The following is a 16084-nucleotide window of genomic DNA, read 5'->3' as shown; positions in this document are numbered from 1 at the left end:
TGGGGACACAATCACATTTTTATAATACCAGTAAGGAGATTCTAGTGGGCTGGAGAAACCTTTTCATTAAACCCAAATTTAAATCCCCTGAATCTGCCGGCATGCCCTCCAGTGGCTGTAAAACTTTGTCTTACCGGGAGAAGTGTCTCTGGAAACAATTGTAAAATGTTAGCAAATCCACCACAGGGATTCCCTCTGCTGTAATTCCATCCTCTACAGAACATATCTGTGTCTGTACACACAAGTCCCAGGACAGCTGCAAAGTCAGGCTAGCGGAAATTAAGTTCACAAATTAAGCTTCTGCAAAAATAGGAGCTGCATTCCAGATCTGAGGTTCATATTCAGAGTAAAGGCTTGGTTCTGACAGAAGCAAAACACCTGCAAATCCACTTCAGATCAGACTGTATTAAACTAGTCCCTTCTGAGCAGTTTCAGCAAAAAAACTCAAATTTGATAGGGTCTGGAGATCTCACTCTCCTTTCACTCCAGAGATAGAATCTCCAGGACAAGGTGAGGCGGGCAGAGGAAAGCTCTTGTGCTACATCAGGTTGTGGAATAGCCAACAGTGAGTACAATACCACGGACTGCAAGGTCAAAATCCTCATGCTATTTTTCATATTTACCAATATGGAATTCGTGCTTAAAAATAAAGCATGAAGGAAGATCCCCCCCAAAGCAGTTAGTCTGGCTGCCCCTTCCTTTATTTAAAGGAGCAAAAAAAAAAAAAAAAAGAAAAAGAAAAAATATTTCAGACTGGAAAACTCTTGAGGAGCCACCTAGATGCTGACCAGGACAGCAGCAACCTGTACGTGTGACCGGGTGGCCAGCTGCCATTTTTCGAGGCTGTAGCCTGTGCTTTGCTAGGCCTTTCCTCCTTAGCATTGTCTGAAGGTTCATGAGCGCATCCAGCTGCTGGATATCTACAGTGTTAAGGCTGGGATAACTCAGATACCAGCCAAACATGAGCAGTATGCCTGCTTCCCAAACCACGTGGACATTGACAAATTAGAGCTCCTGGGGCTTTGCGTCTGGGTCCAAGGTGTGCTTCTCCTTCAGGAACAACTTCTCAGCCCCAGTGCTGTGCCAGGTTTCCTAATACTGCCATGGTTTCTGTCTCTGGTGCCATTCTCTTGTAAGCAGATAGTGTATTCATGGATAATGGAAGGGCAACTTTAACAGAAGTCTGGGGAAATAAGTATGGAAAATCACTGTACAGGTGGCTTGGGTGAGAGTGATAATCATCCGTAATTTTCATTTGTTTAAAGAGAAAAATTTGAAGACATCAACTAATTCTCTTTTTCTTCCTTTTAGATCACCAGATTAAAAATTGACAGAAACCCCTTTGCTAAAGGTTTCAGAGATTCTGGGAGAAACAGGTAACAGGAACTTGTTTGTGTTTCCTCACTGATCTCTTCCCTCCTTTCCCTGATGAGTGCACAGGGCATGTGTCTAAGGTTGAGGAAGGCATCTTGTGTTCATAATTACGTTTTACAGGAGAAATTTGCTGTAGAATAGTTCTTAGAGGAATTAGAAGGACTGTTTTATTTTACCTAAACAGATTTAATGTGTAATGATGGCTTCTTTAGGAAATACTTCCCAGATTAAACAGCTAGACTGATCCCATTTCTTTTCAGAAGTCTCCTCCAGTGCTGCTCCTACCTCTGTTTGGATTCTGCAGTCCCAAACCCTGACAAAGGGGTTTAGATATTCTTAGACAACATATCTGTAAAGACAGCTTATCACTTTCCTGCTTGATAACATTTTTTTCTGTGACTGTATTTTTTTGTTGCTGTATGTTTAGTTCTCTCTTTGCTTCTACCTTAGTATCCCTTCTGTTATTTTGTATATGTGTTTTGCTGGTGGGTTTTTTCCTTTTTTTTATGTCCTGGAAAATTAATTTATTTATGCTCATTTCTATGATTTTCATGTTTTAAAACATTCTTTAGCATCTCTGATAAGTTGTTAGTAAACTGTTCATGTATTGCTGATGTGGTACCATGATATCTAAAGAATTAGGTAAAATTAATGAACTTCTAGAGATACTGTAGTTTCCTATTTTTTTTTTTGTTATTAAAATGAAGAACACAGAAAAATGAGGGATTGCAGACTGTAAAACAGACAAATAGGTCACAATCTAACACTGTGCAAAATAATAGCTTATTCTTTGTTATATGTAGAGCTGGCTGAAGGGCATTTTTTAATTTTAATTTTCATAGGAAATGCCAAAACTTAGAGTGCAAATGCTTGCTTTACATTAGAAGAAAAAATGACTTTGTGATAGGTTTGCAGGATAAAAGTGCAAAAATGTTCTCGTTTCAAACAATTCCTGTTTTTCTGAAGTGTTGTCAGATTATTTCACTTTGACTGTGGCGCTTGATTTTTGCCAGGATTTTTATGAAAAGATTAAAGAAAACACCTTGAGCGTTATTTAGAAAAAAAAGTATTTTAACAGGTAATAGTTAAACAGGAACTTTAATCAAAAACCCCTATTGTGATAGTAAAAGACATTACAGAGTTATCAAAAAACAAAAAGAAAATCAAACCAAAGTTTCAACTTTTTCTGGCATTCATGAATCCTGAAGAATTTGCAGCCTATCTGAGTATTTCGGATCTAAATGACGTGGGTATCCTTTCAATCAGTGTGACAAAGGCTTTAAACATTAATTTTATTATAGAATTAGACATATATGAGTACATTACAAGAAGCCTAGGGTTGTAAAGCAAGATTCTGCAAGCCGGAGTGAAAGTCATGTGCATAACCCTCATTTGCTGTTCCCATGGGCACTGTAATTCAGTTTTTACTTGCATGCTCCTGTTGTGTGTGTTCCCCAGGACCACTACGTCCTTATAGTTCGCTAAGCACAGTGTTCAGTCCCTGTGTTTTCCACCACACATTGTAATGCTACACGCTCTATGGTCACAGACACCTAACCGACCTAGAGATTTCCTAGCTCAGTTCCTCTGTTCTCATCTTACAGAAGCTATGCAAAAAGATGTTACCGCTCTCATTTAATCCCCACTGGGAGCATCAGTTCTCCTCGAGGCATATGTGACTTTTACTCTGCTCTCCTCTCCTGTGTGTGGGAAGTAGGATGTGCCCCAGGTACAAGATCTGTGTGCAGAGATACAGCTGCACTGGGGGCTGGGTTTGGAAGAGGATTGATGCAGTTCCAGGTACATGGTGGGCTATATTAACATGGAAGGCATTAATAAGGTCCTAGCTCAGTGAATTTGGACAGTTTCCTGAAAAAGTTGGGAATTACTGATCTTTGTAGCTCATTGATTTAAGAAAGGGCAGGAAATTGCTACACGGCTGCAGCTGTGGGGAGGGCTCAGTAAGGCTTTCTGCTGATGTAAAGAGGAATTAAAATCTTTAAGGTATTACACATCAAAGAGAGCAGCCTGAGGCTTTAGGAAGAAAAAAACAGGCAAAGGTATTTGCAAGCATATATAGCAGTCAGGCGCCTGCCTCACAAGCAGTGGTCTGGCTAAGGTTGCACTGCTGTTGTCAGCTAGTGGAGGACATTAACGCTCAGCTGCTCCCTTTCAAGAGGACACATGCATAGACGTACACATAGGAGGGAGAAAAACATTCAGGTCTAAGCTGTGTGGGGAGAGGACTCTCCAAATGGGACTTCTCTTAACCATGCTGGATGGCTCTTCCCCTTGTGAGTTTGTCATTTCATCAGGATTACTGGTCAGCTGGATTAGCAGTCATGATGCTCTGCAAATTCCCACACCCTCAAACATCATTCACATATCCTTCCCACAACTTCGGTCAACTGCAGTGCATCAGACTGGCTGGAGAATGTCCCACTGAAAATGTAGGCCTTCTTTGAAAAAGAAACAGGTTAGTTTGAAGAAGGGGCCATTTGTGAAGCAGGCAATTGAATAGTATATGTCCAAGAGGTTTTAAGGTTTTTAGAAGGTCTTAAGGAAAAAAAAAAAGGTGTGGCAGCAGCAGGAGACACAGAATTCTGAGGCAGCTCCAGGACATCATATCCCAGTGACATAGGGATACTGAATCAGAGCCATGGTTAGAGTTTGCCAGCAAATGATGGAGGAAAGAATCCCCCTGGGAAAAGCAGAGCATATTGGGAAAAAAGGAACTCTTAGGCCACTTCTTCTCTAGGACATTACCTTTCTGCTTTGTGTGGAGATTCTTCCATTAAATGGTGGTAGATATTTTCCCCTCCAGTTATTTATTCTTTTATTGTTTCATTGTTGTTTCCTGCTGCAGAAATTGTGAACTGGGTTTTTTTAAAAATAGTTTCCCTTTTAAATCTTTTGCTTCCATCAGCTCACAGCCTTCCCCTACGTTTCCTTATGACTGTGGTCTCACTTCATTACTACAAGAGATTGCTAAAACCCTGTTGCTCTGGGGACACCCCATCATGATGTAAATGCTTGTATCCATATGGAGGAGCAATCTTTTCCCAGATTCTTTCTTAGATCTCTTTCAGTTATTTGCATGAATGTCTCCCTTCATAGCTCACTGCCTCAGTCTTTAAGCTGGGAGAAGGAGCAGTGATGGGTTTCAGAGGGAAGGATAGAAACAGCTCAGCAGCTAGACAATGTTTTGCAGTCTTTGAGCACTCAAACCGTGTTAAGTAATGGTGTTCAGCCATCTAGCCATTTGCCTTGTTGGATTAGGAATTTAGCCTGTGTTTGAAGGCTGAGTCTTGGTTCCTACTTCTTAGAGATTCCCTCTACCTGATTTTTGGTCCCTCTTCACTTTTTGGAAAGGCACGTGAAGCATCTGTAAAAATGCAACAAGAGAAGCTTCTGGTGGTGAAAGGACACCTATGTAATGGAGGTACAAGTCAAGTTATTACTTGGTTTCTTTCCTGAACTTCGAGGGATTGAGAAACTAGAGTTTTTGAGATATAGAGCTCAACTAGCCAAATGTTTGGGTAGCAAGGGTGCAGGTTTAATGCCACAGAGCCTATTTTTGGAGACCAAGCAAAGTTGATTTGACAGTGGGATGCTTGCAGGACCTTCTTATCCAGGAGGAAGCCAGAAGGGACAACAGTCAGGAAACTCAGCAGGGTGATGGAAGATAAAAAACTCTAGGCTGAAGGCAAATAACAGCACTTGACTTCCAGATGTGGGCAGCTGAAGTGAATACAAGTTGTTTCTGCTGGAAATGCTCTTTGAGTTTTGTCTAGGATAAGAAAGCCAGGAGGACACTTGGAGCCAATAGTTTGGCTTCCCCAGTGAACAATGAAATGATGACCTGAATCCTGCATGCAGTGGGAATGGCAAGATCAGCCATATGGGATGGATTATGGAAGTGCACAGATAGGTCCTTTCATTTTTCAGACAATGGAACTGTTTCATTTATTGCCTATTATTAAAACTTTATAGCACTAAAAATAAAAGAATGAATGAAAAAGAGAGAGTAAATTTTGGATACCTTTTAAAGGACTGACCTTATTAAAAAAAAAAAAAAAAGCTGGCAGTGAGTCCTCTTCTGATACTTTTGCTTTTTACTTCCTTCATAAAGATGGTGTGAGAGGGGAGGGTTTATGGACTGATAGATAGTTTGAAGTTAATTTTTCAGTGCGGCTCTTTGGAAGAGAAAATAAATGCCACATGGATTATGTTCAGCACACTTGGTACCAGCAGCCCTCACCAAAGCTCCCCCCATATTACTGAGATTTCAGGAATGCTGCAAACAATTATTTTTTTGTCAGCATTTATTGCTGTCCCAAAAGGTCTCTTCATTGGCCAGGGGGGGTTTCTTTTCTTTGTTAGGGGGTGGAACACACACACACATAATAGCACTCCAGTATTTCTGCTGACTAGGAGAGCACACCAATGTCATAAATTGCTACATAAGACACAGTTATTAGAGTTGACAGGGATTAAATTTCTTGATTCCCACCTCACCACCTCAACATTTTCTTTCAAAAGTAGGAATACATCACAGACAGAAGAAAGGCTGGGGACACGGTTGTAAAATCAGTCACACAAAGGTGGTGTGCCTTCTCATCAAAAGCTGTTTTTTAGCATGGCTGCATGTTCTTCTTTTGCAAGACTCCATACACAGGGTGGTAGGTGCCTAGCAGGTTAGCACATGAAGCTGCTGTCTCATGGATCTTGTCTTATGCATGGAAGGATGTGAAAGTTTGGTAAGGATGTGTTCTTCTTAGATACTATTTCAAAAACACCCACAATATTTTTTCTGCACAAAGTGAAAGAGGCCCCCAAAAACATAAACCAAAGAAAAAAAACCCCAAACAAACCATACACCAATGGGAAAAAAATTTTTTTCTAGTATATAGGGACTTAAATTTATGCATAGGAGAACTGTACATAACTTTGAGCTCTGTTATCCACATACTCAGAGAGGATGTTTTGTAATGCATGTTCCACACGTGTTCTGGAGGAGTAAAGGTCTCACATTAGTGGCAGAAAGAGCCAGCTGTGGAGTTTGGCATCCATTCTTCAGGTATCTGCTTCTGCCACGCTGCCCTCGGCATTTCAGGGCAATCTGTGAGTCCAGCAAAGCCACAGTGTTGTTTCCAACAGTTGCAGTGTGGAAAGGGAAGGGTGAGAGGAGCTGTGTCCACAGCAAAGGCGTTGTTGTAGAACTCCTCTCCTGGAGCAGGAGGAGGTGGGTCTCTGGAGGCATCTTTCCTTTCCCTGACATACAGGCAGGAATAAAAGCTGGTACTCTCAGTGCTGCCAATTACCCTCTATCAGGTCACAGACACAGTGGAGTCTAAACCTTGAAAGCAGTGTATTATTCCCGATTTACTGTTTTATTTCTTCCTTTTATTATCTCCTGACTATCCTATTTTTTCCTTTTCAAATTACATGGTACCTGTGAGAACTGTATTGATACAGTGGAAGGTGGTAGATGCAGAGCTAGAAACTTAGAATGAGTCAATTGCTGAGCAGATAATGATGTAGTCTCCAGGGAGAGGCAGTGGTAATAGCATTAACCTGCTTTTACTGTCTCCCTGAGCCACCTCCCATTAGGGTTTGGATTTTACTGGAAGGGAGTTATGAGAGCAGAGCTAGAAGTCTGATGCTGGAGATCTAATGACTGAACCAGACTGTGTGTCCACTTGTTTTAGTGAGCTGGCCTCCTTGCTTCCTCACATGATCCTGTGGAAGACACAGGGCAGCTGAATTAGCAAAGCTGGAACTTTCAGTCTGCATTTTTGGATATATTACGTGGTTTTAATCACCAAGGCAGGTCCTTTCAATGGCAGGTCTAGTTGCATTGCAAGTTGCTCAGGACTTTTTTTGCCCCTGGATATATGGTACCAGAAAGTCCTCCCTTCATGTTTGGGCCAGGGAGCATTTCATGAGGCTGCAAAAAAGGTGCTGTTCTCTTCCCAGCTGTGAGAGTGGAGAAGCAGATGGAGTCTGAAAATGTGTGACTTTCACACACAGGGAGCAGAGGAAATCCTGGGCATGATATCGGTAGTTGAAGGGTAGCTTTTGCACACAGAGCCCAGCTTAGCAGATGGGTTCAAATTCTGCACTGCCTTGTTGTCTCTGAGCTCTATGAGCTGGCAGAGGCCACTGTATTAACCAAATAGTTTTGTTGTAATGTGCTCAGCACTAGTGTGAGACTGCTATGCAGATATGTCTTCTGTTTCTACTTCTAACAGCTTAGCAGCTAATAAACACCATGCAACAACCTCTCTTCTAAACCTCCTCTTAAAATACAGAGTTTAGTTTGCCAACTCCAATGTATTTAAAGCATCCAAGCTTCCGGGGAGACTTTGGAAAGTTAACCGAGTGAGTGAAGGCACGTGCAGAAAGACATTTTCAGAAGCAAAAGGCAGCTCCAGTGTCAGCTCAACATCTGATGAGAGGCTCTGGGGATGTTAGTGCCTTTTGCGTTGAAAGGGGATATGTTCTTGCATTTGACGAAGAATCTCTAGTGGTGTACAGTCAGGGCAAGGGCTAAAACCTACTGCTGGAAAAGAGGCAGGGGAAAGTGAGGAATGGGGAACAGAGCAGTGTGCAGCTTCCACAGAGGAGAGCCTTTCCTGGGAAGAAACTCCAGGGGTTTATCTCGTAAGGAACATAGAGTCTTTTCCTGATAATGCGCCTGTGTCCTCACTGAGGCTGTGGAGCTAAGAGACTTCCAGCAGAGCTAGCATTTTTTGGTGAAAATAAGAATAAATCTGAGACCCCCGCCCTTCAAGAAGAAAAGTTCTCACCAAATTTTTTGGTGTTTTCTTTTTGTTATGTCTTTGTGGTGAGTTAAGGACCCAAAGCAGAGATGTCACTGATCATTTTTAAAGAGCATCTTATGCATTTCTAGGCAAAGTCCAAAACCAAGAAGATTCCCTTTATGATGGCTTCCCATAGCACTTCAGAACAGTGTCCAGAAGTAGGAAGTGGCAGGAAAAGGCAATTCACAAAATCTCTGGTTCTGTAGGCTGAATCCCAGACCTCCTTTGTTTGCATGACAGCTTACATCCATCAAGTGTGGAGGCCCAGTCAATGATAAAGTGTGCCTTGAGGAACTGACAGGCATGTGTCTCCTGTAAAGCAGACACAAGGCTTGAGATTCTTTTTATAAAGGAAAAAGGCATTGAGAGACTGTTTGACGCTTTTGAAATCCTGGGTTGGGGAAATTTTATTTTACTTTGGTGCCCAGCACTTGTGCGGGAAGACTTGAGGAATTCACAGATGCCAAGGTGACCTTTCAGTAGCCGCTGGCAGCCTGTCAAAAAAAGTCAGAGCCTTCTTTCCGCAGTGCCTATGCCCTCAGCTGACTGACATTCTTATTCTCTCCTTGTTTTATTTTCTTTGCATAGGACGGGGCTGGAGGCCATTATGGAGACCTACGCCTTCTGGAGGCCCCCCGTGCGCACTCTCACCTTTGAAGACTTCACCACCATGCAGAAGCAGCAAGGTGAGCATACAAAGGGAATGCAAAGAGCTGTAGAAAGAGCAGGAGAAGAGGGCATAAGAGCAGCAACACACTTTGCTGTGTGTCCAGTGACTGGAATGGGGATGTCACATACATCATTGAGCTCTTGACTATAATGAAAGGACACAGAGTAGAGAGGTAGATGGAAATGGTGGACAGGCCATGCCTTATGAGGTGCAAAAGAACCACTTGATCTCCCTGGTCTTCTGAGCGCTGGAACTAGAGTCCTAAGAGCTAGAAGGAGGAGCAGGAAGGAGTGTAGGGTTAAGTGAAGCAGCCTAACAACACAGCATGAGTTAAGTGTGAAGAGGGCACAGAGAGACTGAGGAAATGCTCAAGCATGTCAGACACGTTGTTCTCCATTTACGGTTAACATTTACTATTTGTATGGAAACACAAGGGAAATGGGATTGTGTCCTATGGAAGTTTTAGGAGACCAAGAATATGCCCCCCTTCAGGATCGTGGTACCTTGATTTCAGAACTCGGTGGCCTTGCTGGAGAGACTTTCTGTTAGTAAGAATGTGGGAAGAATTATTGGATAGCCAAGTGTTATCCACTTGCTCATGCAGTGTCTTTTCATAGCTTCTGCCCTTTACATCTCTCACTTGTTAAGTAGGGCTTTCATCTCTAGTTTCAGACTGTGTTGCTATTTTGCTTTTTGCAGGGGTAGACCTTTCCCATTCACTTTATTGCCGCTATATCTAGTTAAAAACACAGTGATCATTGAGAATGGAGGTATCAAGGCAGCCTCATACTTTTTTTCATTCCAACATACATGCAAGAAAATAAACAATTCAAAATGGTGTTTAAATGTGACACCAGTGAGGTTAAACAATCAAAACCAAATGCCTGCCCTGTGCAGCAGATTCTCCAGCCTCTCACACTTTAGCTTGACATCACCCCCAAGAATTCCCTCCAGACCTTGAATCCATCTGAGGATGATATGGTCTCCTCCAGAGGCAGGGAAGCCATGGTGGCTGTTGGGGCTGCCCATCACCAGGGCAGAATAAGAAGAGTAGGACAGTGCAGGACTGTCTTCTTGCTGACTGTCCCCTACCTCAGTTCCACGTGCAACACCCCAGAGCCTAGGTCACCTGCTGAATCATGTTTCTGATGGCATAGCATCAGAGAAGGATAGAGCACACTCCAGTCAGCTGTGTGAGACTCCCCATGTCTTTACATGGTCTTTACATGGCCACCCAACTGGGCACAACTTGGGGCAGGAGAGATTTTGCACAAGCTCAGGGGCTTGTGTGGAGGAGCACTTATAGTGGGAGATGTGGTCAGAGATGGGTTAAAGAAGGCACTCAGGAGTGTTTTCATCACTCACCTAAATAGAAACATAACAGCTTCTCCTCCTGGTCACAGCCACTGAAGCAGACTCTCTCCAATGTCTCACTCCCTATTTGGGCTCAACCCCTCCCCTCCCCTCGGTTATCAGATAACATCCTAGTGGCAAGTCCAGCAATTGCTTACGTGGTAAGGTAATACTAGGAAAGGAAAATATTTAATGTATTTTTAGCTTGCTATAATATAGTTTGGCAGCTGAAAAACCAGGAAGCAAGCCAGTACCCTGTGACCAGCTGGCTCTGTGCAGACCACCACCACTGCACCACAGACCTCTAGGCTTAGGGCAGCCTGTAACTAAAATTGTGTTCACAGGTCGATCTCAAAAACTTAATAACTCATTACAAAAAAGTGCTGAGCTCTGCATTTGACCATGTCAAATGAGCTCAAGATAATGAATCAGAAATATTCCAACCATCATAGTGCTCACCTCTCAGTAGTTGCTGTAACAAGCTGTCCTTTGGTCTCAAAAATAGATGCAAAGCCAAGGTACAAACACACTCTATTTTAATTTCTGGCTGCTGGGACATCCCCCAAAGGCCAGCACAAATGGTCTGGTCTGGAGGCCTTGGAATTGCTGGCAGAAAGAGCAAGAAATGCTGGGGTGGCTTTAAGCCACATGTGATTCTTCCCTCCAAACGTAAGACAACCAGGATATACCATGCTCATACCTCTTCACCTCCTTGCTTTCAAGCACATGAACTGGGTGACAGGTGAGTAAATCACTGGTGTTTAACAGCTGACATCACCAATAAGCTCTTGCACCTTTAATCCTCCCAGCCTGAGCCAGTCTTCACATGTAAATAACTTGCCTTGGACTTTCCTTCTCTCTCCTGCCTGAAGCTTCAGCGCTCTGAGCTGCATGCCGTTATCTCACACCCTTGTATATTTATGAATTAGAAGTTTTCAGGGTATTATTTTAATAAACAGATACTTTAATTCTAAATCACATTGTTGTCTCCAAAACTGGGTGAACATATGACATTTCTGAATAAACATTTGAAGAATTGCAAGCCTTCCTTTTACCCCTTGCATTGTTAATTGAGAGATTGCACAGGAGGCTACAGGAGGTTTTTGGGACTAGATGTGTCCACTGCAGCTATAAAGGAATGCATATTTACTTTGGAGAGACAGGGTGAGAGCAGCAAAAGTGTCTGCTTGATGAGGAGGAAGTTGTGGTTATCCAGCCTGTGAGGAGGGAGAGAATAGTGGTAGATAGGAAAAAAGCAATAGGTTCCAGTTACATGAAATCTAGGGAAGTTGCTGGACCAGTTCTGCTATAAGAACTGTGGAATTCAGCTTTGATTTTCTAGAGACGAGTCCCTCTTACTGTAGTAGGAAAAATTATGTTTTCTGGGGTAAGAGCTTGGGTTGTCAGCAGCATAAAGTTCTGTCCTATGAATTGCTACAGATTCTTAGCTTATGTACCAATTTTTATGGCCTCTACTATCTTGTAGAGATGTTAGCTTTGTGTTACCCATCCCTGATACTCTTGTTACTGTAATTTTCATGTTTTTATGAAACAACTGTGTGGAACATGCTTCATTCAAGTGACTCTGATTTTTCTATTCCAACCTAATGTCCATCCTTTTTTGTGGGATGTTAAGAGAGAAGGAGTTCTCTCTCATCCACCTTCTTTATACATTTAATTATTTTGTGTTTTTATGTCCCTCTTCTGTGCCTCTCAAAGTGAATAGCACCAGTCATTTAATTTCTCTTCTAGTGGGAAGTTTTCCAGATTCTTAATAATTTCTTTAAAAAAAAGTCTGCACAGAGTATTCCAGATGCATCCACACGATACAACTATATAAAGGTGTAATATTTTCCACATTATCCTTTCTGCCATTCAACATGCATCCTAGTGCTTTGCTCATTTGCTTGGCCCAAGCTGTATGTTGAGCAAGGGGCCCAATGACACACCAAAATCGATACTCCGTGTGCTGGATGCAGCTGTTTCATACAGGGATTAAATAACTCTCTAATCTGCACAATGATAGGTTTCAGCTGCCACATAAACTGGTAAGCTTGATATCGCAACCAGTCGCACAGATGCCTGGTGCGGCTGAATGTAGCAGTCCATGAACTTTATTTGCACGTGTTGCCATTGAAGTAAAGCACATCAGTAAGTCTCTGCAGGTCTGTGACCTGACTGGTGACCACACTGTCCTACCAAGGGGACGAACATGCTCTTTCTGTTAGTGAAACCCTTTGGCTTGAGAACAAACCTCTCTTTTGGAGCATGTAATCCAAAAGTCATCACAGCTTCACAGGAACAAACACCATGTTTGAAAGTCACAGCAGGTTTGCAGCCAGTTTGGAAAAAGAAAGTTCCCCCTGAACAAAATCTTTGCAAGATATACTCAGAAAATGGAAGCCCAGGGAAGGCTGACCTTCTGGAGAGTGATGTCACCCACACTGCAGTCTACTTACTACTAGGGAAAAAGGGGTCTTGGGATTATTGAATGCACATGTCAATGGGATGTAGGGGAAGCCAAGAGTCTATTAACGTCTTTAATTGGAATATATTTTCAAAATTTAGATTGAACCACATCCAGATTCTCATTATTAAAAATATGTGGCTCAGTTTCTTGATTATAAAAGGGAACATAAAAAAAAGAAGAGGCAGGGGGGAAGAAGAAAAGAGTTTCAGTAACTCTGGATTATGTCACTTTCTAAGAGTAAAAAGAGCTATTGCTGGCTTCTATATCCAGTGATATCCAGTTTCCCACAGGATATTGTGATGAGCAGATCACTATCAGTGACTGTAAGTTTTGCCAGGACATAGAGATTAGAAAGGCACTGGGACAATAGTAGAATAGTGATCAGTATCTGATCTTTCCTACAAAAGCTGATGACTTATGCAAGAAGTGAAATCAAAGGTACCCTGGCAGCTGGTAAAAAGAATTTCCTCCTAAGCAGACTTTGAGGACCAGTATGGGAGTTACGTGATGTGGTATATCAGCAGGCTTGCAGCACGTAAAAATTTACTTCACCATTAAATTGCTGCTTTGGTATATACATACCAAATTTGCAGGGCTCAAACATCTTAGACTTGACTGATGAATTTTCAAGGCAGCTTTCCTTTCAAATGGGGTCTCTTTCTTTGAATAAGTGCCTTTGCTGAGGCACTCCACCAAAGAGTAGATTCAGTAGATTCAACCCTGTCTCCATCAGCTTGAGCACCTGCATTGATCTTGGACTGGATACCTGAGGTAAAGAGTCCACCTCTCAAAGAGTCTACAAAATTGGCATTAATGGTTCTTTGAGATTGGCATTAAGAGCTTGAAAATTGTCTAAAAGGGTACTGAAGACAAAGAGGGGTGTGCTCCTCTCTGGCAAGACAGCTGTTGCTGTCTCTGGTAGCAGCAGGTATACTGCTAGCCCTAGAGCAGCATGCACATACACACTGATGATCGAGTACAGGTCCTACTGTCTTCTTCTGAGATAGGAATATCTTAATCCTGCAGTTTTGTGTCAACAAGGATACGCACAAAAAGGTACACACCCTGTCCTCAGCATGGAAAGACTCAAATGTCCCATTTACTGCTGGAAAGGAACAAAGTTTTCTTGTAGGAACAATGTTTCAAGACAGACACTAAGTCTGTCAGGAATGGTAGGTCAGCAGATGGGAGACAGATACTCCGAGCTTAGGTGGTGCTGCTTTTCCACCCTCTCTGTAAACATTACACTTTTTGGGCAGGCATCACCTCTGTCTTGCCAAAGTCTGTCTGTACAGCTTGTTACTTATTCGGTATAATACGCTTCACTCATGGGGGTGGTGCTCAGAGAGCTGCCCTGATTGCAGCCATATGCAAACAAAATCCTGAGTGCACAAATGTGTACTGGTGTCAAGTGGAAGGAAAACTGAGCCCTCTAGAACTTCATCTGAAGGCATCACAGGCGCCTGGAGACAGAAAGAAGTAAATAACTATTAAGATCCTTTTGGCTTTATCTGAGATCCTAGATCCCAAAAATAGTGTCTCCCAAAAGAGACATTATGCCAAAGGAGGTTGAACAACCTACAAATTCATCTGCTTGGCCCCTTGCCTCCCAATGGCAGCCATCAGTTCTCTCAGCACTGCCACCAGGATAATCTGGATGCTGCTTTCCTTTCAAATCAATTGTGAGCAGTTTAGACTATTGGCAGAGGTCAGATATCTAGGTTTGGTCTCAATTATCGTCTTGATTCTTTTGACCTTGAAGAGGAGATTAGAAACAGAGCAGTTTTTACCAGAGTTATTGGGATCAAAGACTGGTTTCTGCTACATACTTCAAATGGCTTGTAGATTGCCTCATTTAAACAAAGCAACAGGGATCTAACTGTTCCAGCTTCTTTGTTGAGCTGCAAATAGTTTTTCTTTAGAGAAGGGACATTTTTGGTGCTTCATGGTCTCATCTTTCACACTGAAAATTAAAATACCCTCCCAGATGTGACAGGAGTGGCTGCTGCCACTCCCTGATGACCTGAAAGGAGCCTGAAGTGCTTTGTTACTCCAGCGAGGTGTTTACCCTGAATTCCAATGACTGAAGTGAAAATCTCTGTTATTGGCTGAGTGACGATCAGATTTCACATGAATGATTGGAGGTGGGCAATACTACTTTAAAGAATTGCAAATTTCCTCAGAGTAGCACATTATTTTGTTTTGAATAGAAAATGACATGTCCTCTGAGCTTGCCACAGTACTGTGACATTTTTTCTCAATTCAGAAATTCTGAACCTTGGTGCCTCTGGATTTTACAGTTTTTTATTGTATTTTTTATCATTTAATGTGCAGGAGTTTCCAGGGCCAGTGTTGGTCCAAAGCAGACTCCCTCAAGATTGGCAGAAGTTTGCAATTCAGGTTACTTCTGTGACAGAAGTAAAGAAAAAATGATCACAATTTCAGTTAACCTCAGCTGCAACATTGCAGAAGCTTCTGTTGTGATTTTCTAAAGGATTTATACCACAGGGAGTCCTTTTCTGCATCCTGTTTTCATTCTGTGTCCTCTCTTAGAGTAGCTTTTGCTACATAACCCCCTTGTCAATGTTTGTGCCCAGTTGATGGTTTTAAATGTGAAGGACCATGCATGATTATCACTCTTCATCCTCCGAGTCTGACCTGATTTGATCTGTACTTGAAGAAGGGGAACAGGAGGAGCTGATATAAAGCTCATGGAACTGTTGTGTGTGCCACATTACAACTGTCTGCACATAAGACAGAAGGTAATGTTCTCCTGAGACAGTATGGATCTGGCCCAAACCATGTGTTTATGTGAGGAGTGGAAACCCTCGCACTAAAGACAGTCTGCAGGTCCTGGAAAGGGGATGCTTTCGGGAAAGTTCCCTTGGTGCTCTGGATATTGATGGGAATTGAAATCAGATGTCCTGAATTCTACTTTTTGTCCACATTAGAACAAAAGGGTTGTTTTTTACCATTAGATCTTGAAAATGTTTTATCTTGGAGGGTGACTGAAGCAAGTTTTATCTCTAACTTTCTGACTTCTCAGTTTGTGTTGCAGAAATCTGTAAGAGCTAAAGGGAAGTAAAGTATTATTCTGAGTTGTTCTAGATCTCCCATTAATTCCAGTGATTCTTGTAATTTGAGGGAAACTTATAAAAAAAAGTCCTTCTCTATAATTTGTTAACCAAAATTTCCTTTCATTTCTCACCTCTGTGCCATACAGTATGTGCTTTTCCCCTTCAGTCTGTTGGTGTAATCATTTTTTTTGTGCCCTGTGAGCTGTATCCTAAAGAACTACAAAGCACTCTTTATGTTTCCTCTACAACCCAGCAACTTGGCATGTGGTAGATTTTGAGTCTCGTTTGGGCCTTTAAAAGGTTTTACCAGCGG

The 16084-nt window shown here is 42.2% G+C and overlaps 1 protein-coding gene across 1 annotated transcript in view; it reads left to right on the top strand.

Annotated features, from left to right (window-relative positions):
* Positions 1-16084, top strand: part of TBX15 (T-box transcription factor 15) — a 91617-nt gene that overhangs the window by 66791 nt on the left and 8742 nt on the right. The window contains exons 6-7 of the mRNA XM_064644551.1: positions 1312-1376; positions 8790-8887. Coding sequence (XP_064500621.1) covers positions 1312-1376; positions 8790-8887 — 163 coding nt within the window. The remainder of the gene's footprint in view (positions 1-1311; positions 1377-8789; positions 8888-16084) is intronic.

This window comes from Pseudopipra pipra, chromosome 2 (genome assembly GCF_036250125.1).
Source record: "Pseudopipra pipra isolate bDixPip1 chromosome 2, bDixPip1.hap1, whole genome shotgun sequence".
Taxonomy (NCBI): Eukaryota; Metazoa; Chordata; class Aves; order Passeriformes; family Pipridae; genus Pseudopipra; species Pseudopipra pipra.
This window is presented reverse-complemented; position numbering and strand designations above follow the sequence as displayed.